Here is a 21,177-nt window from a genome sequence, read left to right on the forward strand (position 1 = left end):
GATCTTTACCGTTAACCAGCTTCACCCCCTGGCTACATTGTCCTGTTTTCACGGTTTAATTGGAGTCACACAATGATACAGTACAGAAGGAGGCCATTCAGCCCAATCACCACTCTTTGAAAGAGCTATTTTGTAAGTCTAACTATGCTTCTTCCTCATTGCCCTGCAAATCTGATTTGCTTTTCAAGTATTTTCCAGCACCATTTTGAAAGTTTTTTTTAATAAATTTAGATTACCCAATTATTTTTTCCAATTAAGGGGCAATTTAGTGTGGCCAATCCACCTACTCTGCACATTTTTGGGTTGTGGGGGTGAAACCCACGCAGACACGGGGAGAATGTGCAAACTCCACACGGACAGTGACCCAGAGCCGGGATCGAACCTGGGACCTCAGCGCCGTGAGGCGGTTGTGCTAACCACTAGGCCACCGTGCTGCCCTCCATTTTGAAAGTTAGCATTGAATTTGCTTCCACTGCCTTTTCAGACTGCTCATTCCAAATCAAAGCTACTCACAGTTGATTTTTTTCCCCCTCGTTATGCCTTTGGTTCCTCTTCCAGTTAATTCTATGGTTTTCAATTTTGCTAACATCTGATATTTTATCGAATGCTTTTTGGAAGACCAGGTGTGCAACATCTACGACACTACCATTCCACACTTATTTTATCAAAGAACTGAGTTAAATTAGTCAAACGTCATTGATGGAACCATCAATTCACTAGACACATGCTTTAAGATATGAACAGTGGTTTTAATCTACTTACTACAGAGCCAGCCCGTTACCCGTTGAACTCTCGATGAACTGCAGGCTGGCTCTGGACAAGGGTATTTATACAGTAGTCCTGGGGGAGGAGTCGTGGGAGGAGCCAAGGGTGGAGCCCTGTACAAACTCCTGAGCATTCCCAGAGCTACTCCCCCTAGTGGTCGGATAACGCTACTGCACTTACAATGGTATTGGTAAATACAGTGTGAATTACTAAGTTACATTCACCACAGTCATTTACTGAAATGAAATGAAAATCGCTTTTTTGTCACCAGTAGGCTTCAAATGAAGTTATTGTGAAAAGCCCCTAGTCGCCACATTCGGGCACCTGTTCGGGGAGGCTGGTACGGTGCTGCTGGACTGCCTTGGTCTGCTTTCAAAGCCAGCGATTTAGCCCTGTGCTAAACAGCCCCTTAACATACCTGCACTGTCAGTATTTACTCCATGTCTTTCCAAACACCAAGAATTTTTGTGTCAGATTAATACCTCCTAAAGTTACCTCATTGACAATCTTAGGCTGGCTACTTTCTAATTGCCGAGTTTATCGCCCTCCATTTTTTTAACCAGTCCTTTGGCACCACTCCCCTCGCTAAGATGGATTGGAAGATTTTGGCCAGAGCCTCTGCAATTTTCACCCTCACTCCCCTCTGTAACTTAAGATGCATCTTGTTTGGACTTGTTAGATTTTTCTACCAGCTTATTCTGTAGTTCTGCATTAAATATTTTAAATCTTATCCAATTTTTCTACCACCTCCAACATTGCTGTCATGAAATGAAATGAAAATCGCTTATTGTCACGAGTAGGCTTCAAATGAAGTTACTGCGAAAAGCAGCACGCTGTTGCTTAGTGAAGATAGGTGCAAAGTACCTATTTATTATTAATAATAATAATCTTTATTATTGTTACAAGTAGGCTGACATTAAAACTGCAATGAAATTATCCTGAAAATACCCTTGTCGCCACATTCCGGTGCCTGTTTGGGTACACAGAGGGAGAATTCAGAATGTCCAATTCATCTAACAAGCACATCTTTCAGGATTTGTGGAAGGAAACTGGAGCACCCGGAGGAAACCCATGCCGACACGGGGAGAACGTGCAGACTCCGCACAGGCAGTAACCCAAATGAGAATTGAACCAGAGATTCTGGCACCACGAAACAACAATGCTAACCACTGTGCTACTGTGCCGTCCATGTCGTATGGTAGTGACAGAATTGCAGTCCTATCTTAGCCATACTTTCTGCCTCCATAAGGGGTCATACCTTCCTGGCACCCCAGCACCGCATTTGGAGGGGGGGGCACCCCAGTGATGCGCTGGGGAATCTCTCGGCCCGCCCCAACCCGACACTGGCATTATAATGAAAGACTGTGAATATGGGTGAATAAACCTGAGGGCTGTGCATTTCAAAATGATATGGTGAGCATTCATTCTTATATCAGAGAGAGTTTTAGTGCCTAGCGGCTTGAGGTCGTGTGGGCAGCTTTAGTCTCAATAAGGAGGAGTGCGGTATGTCCAAAAGTCTTTAAGTATCACAAGCGCAGATTGCTAGATGATATGAAGATTGATTTCCGGTTGTTTTTAATTGCTCCTGGGTTAAATAGGATTACAGTGTGGGAATGTACCTGTACTCCTGCTGCACATGAGATCTGAAAAGAATGTTTTCTGAGATGAGGAGATTACTATATTTTATTAGTTTGACCTTTCTATATTTGTTCTGTTGCCATGGTATGTGTTCTGACGTGTACACGAGCCAGTTGTTCTGCTTGCAAAGCTTTCACAGCATTTCTTTGCACTGGAGGATCACTGATAGATTCATTCACTGAAACCCCTTTAGCCACTCTCAAATGTCTAGACTTGGATTACAATTGTTTTCTATAATTGTTACTCTGTTAACGGAAGTATGTTAAACTGTGCCTGCAGTGGGCAACATGTCAAAGTCTGACTGTGTTGTGCAGTGAGGTTCGCAGTTCAGCTGGAAATATCTTCTTCCCTGTGCTGTTAAAGCATTTATGATTTTCTTTGTTTTTCCAATTGAAAACAAGCTGGAGGTGAAATTTCAACCGCCATTTGAGTGGAATTTCACAGGAAAAGCTTGGGCAACTGTTTATATGTCACTTCAAAAAAAAAGGCGAGGGCAGAGGAAGAGGCTGGCAGGTTGGCAAATCAGGTGATTAGCTTTGTTTATTCTGAGTATTCAAGAATAATGGGGTAGATTGTGACTGAGAGCAATAGTTTAGAATGGATAGCAGAGATTTGGCAGCCTGTTTCACATCCCTCCCCATTTTGTCGTATTTCCAATGGGTTACTTATGATTACTTACAGATGACTTTTTTCAGTACAAGAGATAAAGTGTGTCTTTTTGCAGCCTTACAGCACAACGTACTTCTAAATTGCTTTAAAGCCCGCTGGAAATTAATTTTAGCATTTTTTTAGGTAAAGTTTGACAGCAAAATTATTATGGAGTGTTGATTACCTTTAGAGAGAGAGGCTGTCAGATAGTGAATGCAGATAAGGACACGATTCAACGGGACAAAAACAGAGTCCCATTTTGGGCGCATTTAACGGGGTGTTTCTCGTCGCTAAAGGCCCCGCTATTCAACAGCACTTTGTCTTTTTTTTGGCCTCGGAGCACCCTGCCAAGGCTGCACTTACAACATTTATTCGTGGATTTCGCCTTTTTAAAGGCCGCCCTGATCTTTTGACCCCCTTATTGACCTCACTATGGCCTCTGGACCCCCCCCCCCTCCCCCCACACTCACTGCAGCCAACGTACCTCTACCGGGTCCTCGAGCTGCCCCTCACTCCATCTCTTAGGGACAAGGAACCCTGGGCCCAACACCTGGCACGGGCAACCTGGCACCAGGGAATGTTGGCATTGCCAGCCTGTTACCGTGGCAGTGCCCCTGCCAGCCTGGCAGTGCCACCTGGGCACCCTGGCAGTGCAAGGCGCCTGGGTGCCAGCAGGAGTGCCACCGTCCCCAGAGCCCGCCCACTTGGGGGTCTCTAATGACCTTGGAGAGCCCCCACCCCCAGTCACTGTTACACCTGGTCTACGTTTGTATGGACCAGAACTAAACGATGCCCTGGTGAGGTCCCGCAGGAATGGACGTTAGGTTCAAGGTCCAGGAGAATCTGACACAGCCACATTTAAATGAGTTGAATGGTTCATTTAAATGTGCTAATAAGGATCATGCCCAATGAGGCCAAGATCCAGAGCACGTCATCTCGTGAGATTCCCTTGAATATTGCAAGACATTTCAAGCGTCGTGAATATTGCGGGATTCAACTTGCCTTGTCTCGGTCACCAAGTTGAGTGTGGCGAGGCTGGTAAATCATGCCCAAACTGTTTAGAGCACCCCTGGTTTATTTCAATGTTAAGTTGAATGTGATGTTCCATTTTAAAAAAATTATATTGTGTAACTGGGACACTTACTTTGCTGAAAGCACATTACTGTGGATGCTGGAATCTCAGCAGGTCTGGCAGCATCTGTCTGGAGAGAAAAGAGCTAACGTTTCGAGTCCAGATGACCCTTTGTCAAAGCTAAAAGGCATAGAAAGTGGGAGATATTTATACTGTGGGGTGAGAATGAGAGATGAGTCATAGCCACAGAAACCAAGGGGAAAGAGTGCTAATGGCAGTCCCCGGAGAGAATAAAAGGTGTGAAAGGCCAAACAGCGGAGAAACTAACATCAGAGGGTAAGTTGGGGGGGGGGGGGGTGTGCCAGAGAGGTAAAATGAGAAAACGGGGGGGGGGGGGGGGGGGGGGGGGGGGGGGGAGCAAAGGGGAGAAAAGGTAAAGAAAGGGGGATAAGATAGGGGGAAAGAGTGGGGAGAAATATATATGTAAATAAAGACAAGAAAGAAATAAAAGGTAAAAGACAGTTAAATTGAAATTGAATGAAAATAAAGGGATCGCGGTGGGGTAGAGCTAATCATCTGAAGTTGTTAAATTTGATGTTGAGACCGGAAGGCTGTAGTGTGCCTATCCAGAAGATGAGATGCTGTTCGTCCAGTTTGCGTTGAGCTTTACTGGAACATTGCAGCAGGCCAAGAACAGACATGTGGGCATGGGAGCTGGGTCTTTTGTTAAAATGGCAAGCAACGAGAAGGTCAGGGTCCTGAATGCGCACAGACCGAATACTCAGCAAAGCAATCACCCAGTCTGCGTTTGGTCTCTCCGATATAGAGGAGACCATATTGGGAGCAGTGAATGCAGTAGACCAGATTGGAAGAGATGCGAGTGAAACGCTGCTTAACCTGGTGTTTTGTGCCTGGAATGTTAAGCATTGAAGAGGTAAAGGGGCAGGTGTTACACCTTCTGCAATCGCATGGGAAGGTGCCATGGGTGATGGGAGAGGTGTTGGATATGGTGGAGGAGTGGACTAGATTATCCCGGAGGGAACGGTCTCTGCAGAATGCTGATAGAGGGAGTGAAGGGAAGATGTGTTTGGTGGCAGCGTCACGCTGGAATTGGCGAAAATGGTGGAGGATTATGCTTTGCATACGGAGGCTGGTGGGATGAAATGTGAGAACGAGGGGGACTCTATCCTTGTTCTGGGAGCGAGGGGAGGGGGCGAGGGTAGTGACATGGGAGATGGACCCGCGCGCTGTTGAGGGCCCTGTCAACAGCTGTAGGTGGGAAATCACAGTTGAGGAAGAACACATTTGGAAAGTGGCATAATTGGAGCAAATGTGACAGAGGTGAAGGAGCTGAGAGAAAGGGATGGAGTCCTTACAGGGTGTACGTTGCGAAAGCTGTAGTTCAGATAGCTGTGGGAGTCAGTGGGCTTGTAATGGATATCAGTAGATAGTGTACTGCCGGAAATAGAGACAGAAAGATCAAGGAAGGGAAGGGAAGTGTCTGAGATGGACCAGGTGAAAGTGATGCAGGGCTGGAAACAGGAAGCAAAGCTGATGAATTTTTCCAGGTCCAGATGAGAGCATGAAGCAGTACCAAAATAGTCATCGATGTACCGGTGAAGGGGTTGTGGGAGGGACCCAGATAGGCCTGGAACAGGGATAGGCATTGCCACACCTTTGCTTTGGAAAAGTGGAATGAGTTAAAGGAGAAGTTGTTGAGAGATAGAACAAGTTCAGCCAGGCGGAGGAGAGTGGTGGTGGATGGGAATTCTTGAGGCCTCTTTTCGAGAAAGAAGCAAAGAGCTCTCAGGCCATCTTGGTGTGTGATAAAGGTGTAGAGAGATTGCAGGAGCATGCTGACACAATGGGCCTGCTGGGACAGTCCTTTTGTGGATTTTGGGAAGTAGGTAAAAGCGGGCTGCCCGGGGTTGGTAGACTATGAGGTTGGAAGCCGTAGGGGGAAGGCATCCGGAGGAAATGAGGTCGCTGACGGTGTTGGAGATAATGGCTTGATGGTCAGTGGTCTGGTCATGGTCCAGGGGGAGGTAGGAGAAAGTATCTAAAAGTTGACACTCAGCCTCTGCGAGGTAGAGGTCAATACGCCAGACGATAACCGCCCCCTCTTTGTCGGCAGGTTTGATGACAAAGTCGGGGTTGGACCTGACGGGGTGAAGAGCGGAACGGTCAGAAGGAAAGAGGTTGGAATGGGTGAGGGGGAGGCAGAAAAACTAAGTTGGCCAATGTCCCGTCAACAGAAAATACTGGACAATCTCAGCAGGTCTGACAGCTGACTTACTTAGCTGTTTGCAGTCGATAAGAAAAACTCAATTTTATTCATTTCTCATGAACCAAATCAAAAATATTTGCTTCAATGTCGTCCCAAATATTTTCACTGCAAAACACATCCTGCAAGGCTTCCCCTGGAACAACCTAGATGTTGACACACTAAGCATATTGGTGCTGGAGATCTGTAGGTCTTTTTGGATACGTGAATGTTTCTCCGGAGAAAACTGTGAATTCCAAATCTAATTCAGATGTAGCACACCACGAACAATCAGCAGACAACAAGTTAATGACTGCACCTCACATTCGAACTCCCTCCAATTATGCTACAGGAAGAAAATACGGATGCAAAAAATACCTTTGAGGATCTCACCTGAGGGAAATGATGTCAGCGAGACAATGCAGATGCCTCCAGTAAGAACCAGAGCCACTAAAGTTAGTGTCACTCAATTGAGACCTAAAACTGGGACTTCACAACACCACCTCCACGTGTGCAAGGCTCAGCCTGACGCAGCTAAAAGTGGTACATAGAGCCCACCTAACAAGAACCCATATGAGTAGGTTCTTCCCGGAGGTGGAGGACAGATGTGAACGGTGCCAAGTAGGCCCGGCCAACCTCGCCCACATGTTCTGGTCTTTCCCCAGACTTGTGGAGTACTGGACAGCCTTCTTCGAGGCTATGTCCAAAGTGGTGGGAGTGAGGGTGGAGCCATGCCCGAAAGTGGCGGTCTTCGGGGTCTCGGACCAGCCAGATCTATTCCTGGGGAGGAGGGCAGACGCCCTTGCCTTTACCTTCCTGATCGCCTGCCGTAGAATCCTGTTTGGCTGGCGGTCAGCAGCACCGCCCAGAGCTGCAGACTGGCTGTCCAACCTCTCGGAATCTCTCCAAATGGAGAAAATCAAATTCTCTATCCGAGTGTCGGACAACGGCTTCCACAGAACGTGGGAGCCATTCACGCGACTGTTCCAGGACCTGTTTGTGGCCAACGAACAAGAGAAAGAATAGCCAGGTAGCCAAGAATCAGGAGAACTTAGTCAAGAATCAGGGGAGGATAGCCAAGGCATGAAAGGGAGAGAGGGGCTGGGAGGGAGGGAGGGAGGGGCGGCTAAACCTGAAGAAAGAAAGGCGAACCACCGGGGGGGGGGGGGGGGGGGGAGGGGGGAGACAGCTGAACTTGAGGAGGGAGGGGCGAACCGTGGAGGGAGGGGGGACAGGAGAGGAGAACCAGCGGGATGGGGCGGGGGGCAGGGAAACGGGAGCCGGAAGGAGGGCACGGGGTGCCAAAACGTGCATGACATCTCCAGGGGTGGGGAACGAGGAGGTTGGGGATGGAGGACGGGAGGATCAGCGGAGGCGAGCGGAGGACGGCGGCGAGAGCCGTCCGGGAGAGGCAGGCGACAGCGGCACGCGACCCGGCCAGGTGTCGCACACTGTGGTTATTTCCCCGGCACCCAAATGTATATTTGCCCCCCCCCCCAGTCCCCGCCACCCCTGCCCCCCCCGTCCCCCCACCCCACCCCCCAGCAAACAGTCGCGTACTAACGTGGTGTAAATAATTCGGCCAGATGCACAGAGCTACCGCTGTCAAGCTGGTGCACAATACCCCATCAGTTAGTCTATTTCATATTTTATTGTGATGCGGAGATGCCGGCGTTGGACTGGGGTGAGCACAGTAAGAAGTCTTACAACACCAGGTTAAAGTCCAACAGGTTTGTTTCAAACACTAGCTTTCGGAGCGCAGCTCACCTGAAGAAGGAGCTGCGCTCCGAAAGCTCGTGTTTGAAACAAACCTGTTGGACTTTAACCTGGTGTTGTAAGACTTCTTACTATATTTTATTGCATTCTATGTTGGGGTGTGCCCTTCTCTTCTAAATATGTGTATAAATATAGATATATGTTTCTTATTCTGTGTACATAACGTTAATTATACCTTGTTCAAAAACCCAATAAAAACATTTATTTAAAAAAACCAAAAAACTGGGACTTCAAACACATAAACGTCATGAATCCCAAGGAAAGACAAATAATAAATAAGTCCTGGGTACCAGAGTTAATGACCGGGATTCTCCGACCCGGCGTCGGGTCGGAGAATCCCCGGGGGGGAACGCGGGAATCGCGCCCCGACACCGGCTACCCCATTTTCCGACGCTGATTCTCGGGCGCCCGTGGGATCCCCGCCAGGCCGGTCGGGGGCCATTGACAGTGCCCCGCCCCCCCGGGGATTCTCTGGGCCCTGATGGGCCGAGTGCCCGACGGGTTTGGCTGAGTCCCGACAGCGTGGGTAACTCAAGTCCCACACGGCAGGACCTGGAAAGTCAGTCTGCGGGGACCATCTTGGGGGGGGGGGGGATCCGACCCCCAGGGGAGGTCCCCACGGTGGCCTGGCCCGCGATCAGGGCGGGTGGGATGGTTCCGTTGGGGCCTATTTTACTCCACGCCGGGGCCCCTGTAGGATTCCGCCATATTTTTAAAAAATAAATTTAGAGTACCCAATTACAGTATTTTTTTCCAATTAAGGGGCAATTTAGCATGGCCTATCCACCTATCCACCTATCCTCCACATCTTTTGGGTTGTGGGGGTGAAACCCACGCAGACACGGGGAGAATGTGCAAACTCCTCATGGACAGAGACCCAGAGCCGGGATTCGAACCCGGGTCCTCAGCGCCGTAGGCAGCAATGCTAACCACTGTGCCACCGTGCTGCCCTAGGATTCCGCCATATTGCCCGGGCGCCGGCGCGGAGAAGGGAAACCCCGCGCATGTGCGGAAATATGCCAGCCGTTCCGCACATGCGTGAATTTGCGCTGGCTGGAGCTGCGGGGACCACTCCGGTGCCAACCTAGCCCCCTAGGAAGGGGAGCATTCCCCATTATTGGGGACCGTTGACGTCGAAGTGGTTGGCGCCGCTTTTCACGCTGGCGTGGGAACATAGCCCCATTATTGGAGAATCCTGCCCCCGGGAGCATCAGTCTTACGTGTGGGGAAATACTTCTCATGCGGCATTCTGCAAAACTGATCGGAGAGTTTCATGTGGGACCATAAAAAAGACAAAAGAATGAGTGCCCTTGTGAGTCGAAATACATCTGAAAAGAGTTATCACAAAAAATGTATAATAGCAAATGGTAGGCAGCACGGTGGCACTGTGGGTTAGCACTGGCGTCACTCGGCGCCGAGGTCCCAGGTTCGATCCCGGCTCTGGGTTACTGTCCGTGTGGAGTTTGCACATTCTCCCAGTATTTGCGTGGGTTTCACCCCCACAACCCAAAGATGTGCAGGGTAGGTGGATTGGCCACGCTAAATTGCCCCTTAATTGGAAAAAATGAATTGTCTACTCTAAATTTTTTTTAAAATAATAGCAAATGGTCATAGAGAAAGGCGATGAACAGTAGTTAGCAATATAGCTGCTGTCATCCATATGGAACTATTATTCTGAAGGCAACAACTGCTAATCTGGATTAGGGAGGCAACATCAAAACTGTTCCTTAGCCTTTCAGGACGTAAGTAGCAGTAGGTCATGTAACCACCATTGTTCAGACCATGTTCCAGCAACAGTCTTCAAACCTTAAACGTTTTGCCCAATTTCCACTTAAAGATAGGCCACTATGAGGCCATTCGATCCTGAATCACATGTACAAGCCGATCTCTGAATCTCCACTGAAGTTCTCTGGCTGTCCACATGACGAACATTGTGATTGCCTAACCTGAACAAAGCCATTCTGTTCTCAGCGGGCAAACTTTGGGGGCAGGAGATTATTGCCGTTCAATTGCTGTTCATCTCACAGATTGACAAATTGAGAAGGCCTGACCTTGGAGCTCGGTGGGCTCCTTTGTTTATGTCTCCTGAGTGCACACAGTGTGATTGTGATTTCATACAAAACAAAACACTGGGGCTTGAAGAGGAAGATGTTGAATCCTGCTGGTCTTCACACTGGTTTAAACGATGGCAAGGATCAAAGTCTTCTTCTGATCTCACATTATGTTTGTTTTGAAAACTTGTCAATTTTGTATCCAACTTATTTAAGTTACAACTTCAAGCATAGTTCACATTATTTTTATTAATTCATGGGGTGTGGGTGTCGCTGGCTGGGCCAGCATTTATTGCCCATCCCTGAGGGAATTTAAGAGTCAGCCACATTGCTGTGGGGCTGGAGTCACTTGTAGACGAGACCGGGTAGGAACAGCAGATTTCCTTCCTGAAAGGACATTAGTGAACAAAAACAATTGACAATGGGTTTCATGGTCATCATTAGACTTTTAGTTCCAGAACGGGCAGCACGGTAGCATTGTGATTAGCACAATTGCCTCACAGCTCCAGGGTCTCGGGTTCGATTCCGGCTTGGGTCACTGTCTGTGCGGAGTCTGCACATCCTCCCCGTGTGTGCGCGGATTTCCTCCGGGTGCTCCGGTTTCCCCCCACAGTCCAAAGATGTGCAGGTTAGGTGGATTGGCCATGCTAAATTGCCCTTAGTGTCCAAAATTGCCCTTAGTGTTGGGTGGGGTTCCTGGGTTATGGGGATAGGGTGTAGGTGTTGACCTTGGGTAGGGTGCCCTTTCCAAGAGCCGGCGCAGACTCGATGGGCCGAATGGCCTCCTTCTGCACTGTAAATTCTATGATCTATGATTTCTTTTAAATTGAATAAAAACTTCCACCATCTACCCTGGTGGGATTTGAACCCTTACCCTGTGTCCCTGAATTACTGTGTGACAATACCACACTACCACCACCTCCCCTCACAGCCAAGCAACTCGAAATTCCCATCCCTTTCTGCCAATATGAATGGTTTCTGAGCTATTTCAATGGCAATCCTTTATCTGTTTCAATTCGATAGCTTTATAAACCTGGCGCCAATTTGTGATTCATTTTGCTACATTCTGTTATCTGTTCCCCTTCAACTACCCATAAAGCATTTAATTCCTGTACTGCCCTTTCTGCCCAATTGCCTCTACCACCTCGCCTAAAGCAACGATTCACTGTCAAGGATGGAAACACTGAAGTTGGCAACTCACTATTATCTTAAAATAAAAGGGAAATACAGTGGATGCTGGAAAGCTGAACTGAAAGCAGAAAATGCCAGAAAAACTCAGCAGGTCTGACAGCATCTGTGGAGAGAGAAGGGCAGTTAACGTTCTGAATGCAATATGGACCCCTCTTTGGAACATTCCTAGGTTTTCCATCATTTCTGTTGCTACTCCATTACCCTACTTCAGTGTCCATTTTTCACATGTGACTCAAGGCGGTGGGTACTATTAAGTTAATATTAAAACGGGAGACTAAACATGTACTCAAAAAGGCTGGTTTTAAGGAGCTGCTAGAGGAAGGGAGAAAGGAAGAAAAGCAGAGCAGTTCAGTGAGGAAATTCCAGAGTTTATCCCCCCCTGGTGGCTGAAATTGGTGGAATTATGAAAATCAGGAATGCGCAGAGAGAAGCCAGAGTTGGAGGAGTACAGAGATCCTGGTGGGTTCTAGGGCTTGAAGAGATTGCAGAGACGAGTGGAGCGAGGCTGTGGAGAGATTTGAAAACCAGAATGAGAATTTTAAAATCAAGGTGTTGCCGGGGCCAGAATGGAGCTCAGTGCTCCCAGGTGAGGGGGCGACTGGAGTTAGTGTGTGCAGGTAGCAGTCCTGGATGAGCTCAAGTTTACAGAGGGCTCAAGGCAGAAAGCTAACCAGGAGGACATTGAAATTCAAAGGCGGGCTTAGAGGGAGCAACGGTCTGGGTGAAGGTTTTGGCAGCAGATCAGCTGAGGCAGGTCATGTTCCGTCGGTGGAAATCGGTAGTTTTGGTGATGGTGAGGAGATGGGGAGGTCGGAAGCTGAGCCCAGGTTCAAAGATCTCTGCACTATAATCTAACTGCAACAACTGTCTCTCCCCAAGATGTGAATAGCAATCTCAACAGAAATGAGGGATGAAATCTGGGACCCTGGAGTGGATTACATGATTTATTCACTGGATTTACCGAACCGTACACACATGGAGTGTCTGCATACATGCAATATCTAACATAGATCGGGGTAGGATTTCCACAGGGGTTCTCTCATTTCTGGCTGTAACTTTGCTGGAAGATCAGCAGGTACCCCAGAGAAGTCGTGCAAGCGCTGTTTCTCCTGGGTATCCGCCAATGTTACAACAGATTAGAGAATCCCTGCTGAAATTGTAGGCATCACTGTTCATAGATTTATGCACAAGCTAAAAAGCACAGCTGTGGAAGTGACTTGAGGTGAGAGCCAACAGTGTAAATAAGCTGTTCAACCAGTCGGCTGTACATTCAAGCACTGAACAAGGGTTCTGCCATCAGTATCGGCACAGACCTGGGACAAAACCACTCTGCCTTAAAATATTCAAACCTGTAAATATTGCAAGTGTAAGTTATTAACCTTTTCAATAAGTATGCACGACTGACAGGATCAACCAAGTAAGGATAAATGTTGCCCAGGACACTGGGAGAAGCTGTGTGAGATGTTTCATTCCTGAAGGCAAAAGATGTTTGTCTTATGAAGCCAATTGATGCAGAACTGTCTTTTGCCGATTCAGTCCTGAGCAATGGCTATCTTATTTTTTTTTTAAATCTTTCCAATTAAGGGGCAATTTAGCGTGGCCAATCCACCTACCCCGCACATTTTTGGGTTGTGGGGGTGAGTCCCACGCAGACAAGAGGTGGATGTACAAGGGGTGGATCCACATGGCTGTGACCCTGGGCCGGCATCGAACCCGGGTCCTTGGCGCCATGAGGCGGCAGTGCTAGCCACTGTGCCGCCGTGCCCGCCCCGGCAATCTTTTTCACGATTACTTTCTTGATGGCACTTTTGTTCCCTAATATGAGAAAGAGTTATATTTTATGGATCTTTTATATGTCACCAGGTTACACAGGTGAACGGTGCCAGTCTCAAATTGATCACTGTGTCTCACAACCATGTGAAAATGGAGCCACATGCATGAGCAGAGCCACTGGCTACAGCTGCCTGTGTCCAGAAGGTAGGCATTGAACATCAAAATGTATTGCTTTAAATCTTCCTCAGTGATGTGTCGTGGAAGTGTCCAAAAGAAACTGATTCCATGAGGTGTGTCCTTTCTCCCTAAGGTACTTTAGTACAAGGGAAATAGCCAAGTTCCTCCAACCATTTAAAAATGTGGAATCTCACTGGATTTTACAAGAGATTTTTCAAATAGTGTATCATGAACAGTATGTAACGGATTAAATAGAACAATTCTATTAAATAGAGTAATTAATACTCTTATTCTCATACACATACATTCCCAATATAATTGAATGAAGCCCCGATCTCCATTACACAATCTGCAGTATGCTGTGTGACATATTTGCTGATGTTACCATTATGTGTTAGAGTAAATAGAGGCATTTTAGTTTTGTTCTTTGTGGGACCCTTGAAAGTAGAGTCACAGGTGGAAAGGGCGGTGAAGAAGGCAATCGGCATGCTTGGTTTCATTGGTCAGAACATTGAATACAGGAGTTGAGACGTCTTGTTGAAGTTATACAAGATATTAGTACGGCCACACTTGGAATATGCGTGTACAGTTTTGGTGACCCTATTATAGATAGGATATTATTAAATGCGAAAGAGTGCAGAAAAGATTTACTAGGATGCGACCGGGACTTGATGGTCTGAGTTATAAGGAGAGGCTGGATAGGCTGGGACTTTTTTCCCTGGAGCGCAGTAGGATTAGGGGTGATTTTATAGAGGTCTATAAAATAATGAGGGGCATAGATAAGGTCAACATCTTTTCCCAAAGGTAGGGGCATCTAAAACGAGAGGGCATAGGTTTAAGGTGAGAGGGGAGTGATACAAAAGGTATCAGAGGGATAATTTCTTCACATAGAGGGTGGTGAGAGTCTGGAACGAGCTGCCAGAGGCAGTAGCAGAGCTGGGTACAATTTTGTCTTTTAAAAAGCATTGGACAGTTATATGGGGGAGATGGGTACAGAGGGATATGGGCCAAATGCAGGATAATTGGGACTAGTTTTGTGGTGAAAACTCTGCAGCATGAACAAGTTGGGCCGAAGGGCCTGTTTCCATGCTGTAAACCTCGACGGCTCTATGACACTATGAGTGAACCTCATATCCCCTACAGATCAGAGTGTGCCTATTGTACCAACATCGAGGTAAAAGTAACAAGACCTAGAAATCAGACCAAGAACCTTTGTCACTGTTATAAATGACCACGCATCTTCCAAACTTTGTTGTCCAGAAAAGCACGGTGAAATTTGCACCTATATCATTTGGGTAATAAACAGTCGGAGACCACCAAAGTTATATTTTATCTCAAAAACTGTATTAGCAACACAGCAATGTCAGGTATTTAGTACATGTAATATCATTTGATTCATTAATGTGCCACAATATTTTAATTGATCTGTTAAGCAAGGCGTCAATCTAACATGTGCAGCTATGAAACTACATACCAAGGCCTTCCTGAAATATATATATCTATGGCCAAACTGTAATGTTTATTCTGTATAACCGGTGTGGGCATGTAAAATGTACTGTAGCGCTCGTTAACATATCATTAACGGGCCCAAGACGTAATCGCTGGCCTCCAGCGTTGCTCCACCTCCCGGCAGGTGCAAGTGACGCCGTTGCGATTCATGTGTGGTATTTTAAAATGGGGACCGGGCGCCATGGCTGCTGAGGGAGAGAGGAGGTAAGAAAAGTTTCCAAAGGCGCAACAATGGGCAGCCAGTTGAGCCGGTGCCTGGGGGGAATGTGCCAGGGCTTGGGGGAATAGCATGTATCTGAGGTGTCCCCCTGGGACCGAAGCAGGGTGTCCAGGCACGGATTTGCCTTGGCTTGCAAGGCGATTATCTGGCTGTGCACTCCATCGACTTCCCACTGTGACCCGTAATTGTGCAGAGTGCCACCAGCATTAGGGGTGCCCCCCCCCCCCCCCCCCCCCTCAGGAACCCTCAGACCCCAGATGACCCATCAATGAGATGGGCATGGTACAGCGCAGCCAGTGCCCCACCGAGTGCTGGCACTCCTCTGTGCACTGATTTGAGGCATTGCCCCATTACAGAGGGAGCAGGGGCAGAGCGCACCCCAAACAGCGTACGCATGCACCCTAGCCTTTAGCACCCACCCTGACTAACTGGCCCTCCCAGGGTGAATGCCTCACTAGTGACACTATCAGCAAGCTCACCCCACATGACCACCGGCCGTCACCAAGCCCCGCCTGCCCACTGTGCCCCTGGTCCCATTCACCATGTCCTGGACAGGTAGGCACAAGCCGTTTGTTGCAAAGAGGAACCACAGCACACCGCAATCGCAGTCCCAATGGGTGCTCACCCAGCCCCAGCCATTGCCCTGCCCATACGCATGCCGCCAAGCATGCGCTGGTCGGTGACACATGGTGGCCCCCCCCTCACCCCTACCCCACAACCAAGTGCCACCCTGCTGGCGGGGTAGCACATGGCCCACCCAAGGAGGACACACTCAGTAGATCCCACAAGAAAGCATAGGACAGGGGCTGCGGAGCTTTACGCCTACTTTACGCGGTAGCGTCGGCCAGCGGTACCGCTGCTGGCAGAGATGGGTGGTAGGGTTAGAGCCCTCCCCCCAGTGCCAGGGGCATGGTGCAGAAGGCAGAGTGTCGGGGGGAATGGCTGGGTGTGGATAGAGTGGAACCTGAGGCAGGGGATGCAGGGAAGGTCAAGGCTACCGTGTAGCATGTTGGACATGGTGGGCATCGGAGTACTCGTCTCCGCCCCCTGCAGGAAATGGATTTCGGAATCCAGCAAGGAATGGTTGGCTTCTGTCTGTCGGAGTCTGCAGGAGCAGGGGTTGCTCAGGGAGGACGCTGCAGAACAGGATCCTGCCCCAGAAGAGCAGGGTCCAGCCGGTGAGGTTTGAGAGCCAGCCAGCCGAGGAGAAGGTGGGAAGGCGGTGCCGCATCTGGCCCCCTGTACAGCGCCAGTCCTTCGAGGACCTGCCGGTGAGCGCATCGGTGATGACTGTGGTTGAGCAGGAAGACTGGGCGACATCTGTGCCAGATGATGGTGCACCTGGGACCGCAGAGGTATGGGGAAGGACACCCGCTCCCAGTGGCCATCAAGGTAATGGTTGCCCTAAACTATTTTGCCATGGTACCCTTCCAGGCACCGAGTGAGGGCTTGTCTGGGATTTCGCAGACTTCCGTACACAGGTGTATCCACGCTCTTACGGATGCCCTGTATGCCTCTGCGGCACAATATGTTAACTTCAGCCTTGTCCGAGACCACCAGGTTCCCTGGGAAACAGGATTTGCCAGGCATGCTTCAGGTCCAGGGGCTGATAGATGGGACGCACGTTTCCCTAAGGGCACTGGTGCCTGAGGGGTGCCGTTCAACAATAGAAAGGGCTTCCACTCGATGAATGTGCAGTTTGTGTGTGACCATCGGCTGCACATCAAGCACGTCTGCACCCAGTATTCAGGTAGCCTGAACGAACCTTTCATCCTTGTACACACATTGATGCCCGATCTTAGGCAATGCGGTCTTAGTTGATGACACCTATCCGGAGGCCCCAGACCAATATCAATAACGGAGAAGTCTTAAAACAGCACCCGTGAAGTGGCCAGGGGCGTCATTGAGTGGTGCAACGGCGACCTGAAGATGTGGTTCAGATGTCTGGACTGCTCTGGGGGGCCCTCCAGTATAGGTGGGTCTCCTACATTGTGGTGCCCTGCTGCATCCTCCACAACATCACACAGCAGACAGGCAACGTACTGGAGGAGGAGGATGAATGCCAGGCCTTGTTCGACAAGGAGGATGCAGAGAAGGGCCAGGATGGACAAGTCATGGGTCCTAGGCAGGCACAAGCAGTGGTACAACCTGTGCACCAGGATTGCCGGGTACAGGAGAATCTGATCACCTCCAGGTTCACTGATAAGGGAGTCTGGCCCCCAGTAGCTCAATCTCCCCATTCTATTCTCCCATACCGCCCCACCCCCACTCCCACGTCCCTCCACCCTGCACTCCATCCCACCACTCCAGCACCTCCAGCCCCCTTCAGCTTCCCACCAGCTTCACCACAGAGTGTTGGCCCCAGATTGAGAGTTTGGAATGCACTTAGTAATTGGAACACACTTACCTGTCTTTGATGTGGTTAATGTTTGGGGTTGGGGTTTCAGCACCTAGAGTCGCTCATCCATAAAGGGAGATGAATGAATCAAGGCTGCAGTGGAAGCTGTCAGTTGTAGCCCACTACTACAAATGAATGAATGGCTTGCAGCGAATGGATCTGAAGGGTTGAAACACAGGTCACAGCTGTTCTCTTTCCAGAAATGGAAACGTGGAACTTCCAGCTAAGTGTTACAACTGTGAATTTTTTTCACTGCTCCTGCCTGGACTGCTCTCTAGCTTCCAGACAGGCGGTCTCTTTTCTGGGGGAGGGGAGTCTGTGGGGGTGGGTCACTTTAGTTAGGGAGGTCTCTGCTGGGGGGTGGTTAATTTAGTTAGAGGGTCCCTGTGGGGGGGTTCCTTCAGTTAGGGGTCTCGGTGAAGTCTCCCTATTATGGTGTCCCTGGGGGGGGGGGGGGGTCACCCTTTTAAGGGGGTACCTGGGGGGGGGGGGGTTTCTGGGCAGAAGTGGTCTGGTAGAAGAGGGGTGGACAGATAGTGCATTGTGTGGGGGGGGGGCAGAGGGGGGGTCCTCAGATGGACTTTTGGGGCACCTCCGTGAAGAAGTTACTCCCTTGGCCAACCGTGGGGACCATCTCGTCAAGCTCACATTTGGTGAGACTTACAGTAATCCCCACCCAGGTGATTCTTCCAAGAGGATTCCCGGCCCTGGGACCACAGAATCACGGAGGGCCGGAGTTTAGGGTGCCGGGCCTGATAAGACCCATTAGCATTTATTTACACCCTCCCACTGGTACGCGGGGGTGAAACTCGATCACACCGCCAGCAGGGTGTCGGAACATCAGAAGCAGATCGGCGCCCGCCGACACCTGGCGCCAATCCCGATTTTACACGCTTCATGGGTCCTGGGATGGAGAATTCACCCTATAATAGTGCTGAGCCATAATGCCAATGTTAATTGTCTGCCTCCTGTGCCAGCAGACCAGCTGGGTACCTCTAATATCTGCCAAAACTGTTCCTCACAGAGAGAAGTAATACAAGAGCTGCTATATGTTTGCTTCTACCCTGTCATAATCCTCCACTTAACAGGGGTAGGCATAATTAATGTGATTCTTTACATTGTTATCAGTTCAAGTTGTGATTAGAGTACATTTAGAGATTTGACTTTTAAAAATTCATGTCGGGGCATGTTCTAATTAGCAGGATTTTCTCTTCACCAAACCATTATTTCCTCCTCTTATACTTCTCATTCCATTCTGTATTAAACACCGCTGAATTGTGATTATAAATGGCAGTGTTGTCAGAGCAGTGAGCCGAATCTCTCAGGCTATTAGCCCGAGAGACACATGCTGTCATAGTTTTGTGAATTCTATTGTTCAGTCAGCGACTTAAAAAATGCTGACACCTTTCTTCCCCTGAGGAAGCATCCCCGCCTCTATTTAGTGGCTGTCTGACGACAGAACTGTGTTTGTCGATTTTGTTAAATTGTTAGGATTTTGCTTCAATTTGCGACCATTTTAGGGAGGAATAAACAAACTGAAGCATTTATATAGCTTCCTAATGAAATTGTTCAAAGGCCCAGCAGAGGTTTATCTACCTCGTGAAAATGGAGGCAAGGAGAGGCTGTGTCTAAGCATCAGGAACACAGTGACAGGAGGAGGCCATTTAACCCTTCGAGTCTCTTCTACCAGAGAGGCTGATCTGTGGACTGATTCCATGGGCACGATTCTTGGTTGGCTGATGCCAAAATTGGTAAACGTGCTTGACGGAGAATCGGTTCCGACGCCGAAAACGTGGCAGGCGCCGATTTGACGCCAAATCACAATTCTCCATCACCTCGATAGCAGTGTCAATGCGTCCGGAATGTATGTACAGTAAACACCGTTTGCATATCATTAGCGGGCCCAAACCGGTATTTTCTGGGACCTCTGCGATTCTCCATCTCCGATGGGCCGAGTTCCCAACGAGGCTGTTCACTCGTGCTTTTAAAAATCGTGAAACCGGCATTGTGGCTGATTAGGGAAAGAGAGGGGGTGGGACACAGAGAGATGTGACTGTGGGCTGCTGGGCTGGACAATGGCTGGGCTGGTTGGGGTGGGGGAGGGGGGGGCTGCCAGGGCCGGGGGGGCTGGTGACCAGGAGACGGGCCGTGGGGCCAGGACGATACCCCACGGGACTGGGGCGCAGTCCAGGCACGGACCCCCATTGCCGCGGCCTGCACACCTCACTGACCACCCACCTTGGCCCCTGGTTCTGCAGAGTGACACCAGCCGTATGAGTGCCCTCATCCCCGCACCTCACCCTTCAACAGACCCCACCCACTACCCACAGTGCATCAGGTGGCCCACTCAAGGGCCATTGTAACCCCTACGTATGCACCGGGTGGGGACCGCGGAGTGTACCGCTGGCAAGGGCAGCGGCTGCAGACAGTACCCCGGCATCAGGGTCAGACGCCAGGGCCATAACCCCTACGGTGCCGAACAACGATGGGGACAGCTGTGCGGTGATGGGTGGGGAGGTGGGGTGGACATGTACGGCAGAGCCCGCAATGTCAACCGGGCCACCATGTAGCCCGGTGGACCTGATTGGGCATGGTGGGTAAACATGTTGGCCTTTCATCCCCTACAGACAATGGATATTGGAATTGAACCAGGAATGGTGGCCTTCCTCCTAATCACCGCAGCCCCTGCGACTTGTCCTGCAGTTGCACGAGCTGGAGCTGCTGGAGGAGGAAGCAGCAGCATTTGAGCATGCAGCAGCGGAACGTGCATCAGAGGAGTATGCAGCAGCAAAGCGTGCAGCAGCAAAGCGTGCAGCAGAGGAGCATGCAGCAGCAGAGCATGCAGCAGCAGAGCGTGCAGCAGAGGAGCATACAGCAGAGGAGCATGCATCAGAGGAGCATACAGCAGAGGAGCATGCAGCAGAGGAGCATGCAGCATAGGAGCATGCAGCAGCAGAGCGTGCAGCAGAGGAGCATGCAGCAGCAGAGCGTGCAGCAGCATAGGAGTATGCAACAGCGGAGCGTGCAGCAGCAGAGCGTGCTGCAGAGAAGTATGCAGCAGCAGAGCGTGCAGCAGAGGAGCGTGCAGCAGCAGAGCGTGCAGCAGCAGAGTGTGCATCAGAGCGTGCAGCAGCAGAGCGTGCAGCAGCAGACTGTGCAGCAGAGGAACGTGCTGCAGAGGAGCGTGCCACAGAAGAGCGTACAGCAGCAGACTGTGCAGCAGACTGTGCAGCAGCTGAGCATGCAGCAGCAGAGCGTGCAGCAGAGAATGCAGCAGCAGAGCGTGCAGCAGAGGAGCGTGCAGCAGCAGACTGCAGCAGCTGAGCATGCAGCAGAGGAGAATGCAGCAGCAGAGCGTGCAGCAGAGGAGCATGCAGCAGAGAAGCATACAGCAGAGGAGCATGCAGCAGCAGACTGTGCAGCAGAGGAACGTGCTGCAGAGGAGCATGCAGCAGCAGAGTGTGCAGCAGAGGAACGTTAAGCAGAGGGGCGTGCAGCAGTGCAGCATGCACAGCAGAGCGTGCAGCAGAGAAGCATGCAGCAGCAGAGCATGCAGCAGTGGAGCATGCACAGCAGGGTGTGCAGTAGTGGAGCATGCACAGCAGAGCGTGCAGCAGTGGAGCATGCACAGTGGAGCATGCAGCAGAGGGGCATGCAGCAGAGGAGCGTGCAGCAGCAAAGCATGCAGTAGTGGAG

At 49.9% G+C, this 21,177-nt stretch overlaps 1 protein-coding gene across 1 annotated transcript in view; it reads left to right on the forward strand.

Moving 5' to 3' along the window:
• The window catches only part of dner (delta/notch-like EGF repeat containing), a 331,812-nt gene that overhangs the window by 255,466 nt on the left and 55,169 nt on the right, over window positions 1–21,177 (forward strand). The window contains exon 7 of the mRNA XM_038816147.1: window positions 13,268–13,381. Within this exon, the coding sequence (XP_038672075.1) occupies window positions 13,268–13,381 (114 nt within the window). The remainder of the gene's footprint in view (window positions 1–13,267; window positions 13,382–21,177) is intronic.

This window comes from Scyliorhinus canicula, chromosome 13, assembly GCF_902713615.1.
Source record: "Scyliorhinus canicula chromosome 13, sScyCan1.1, whole genome shotgun sequence".
Lineage (NCBI taxonomy): Eukaryota > Metazoa > Chordata > Chondrichthyes > Carcharhiniformes > Scyliorhinidae > Scyliorhinus > Scyliorhinus canicula.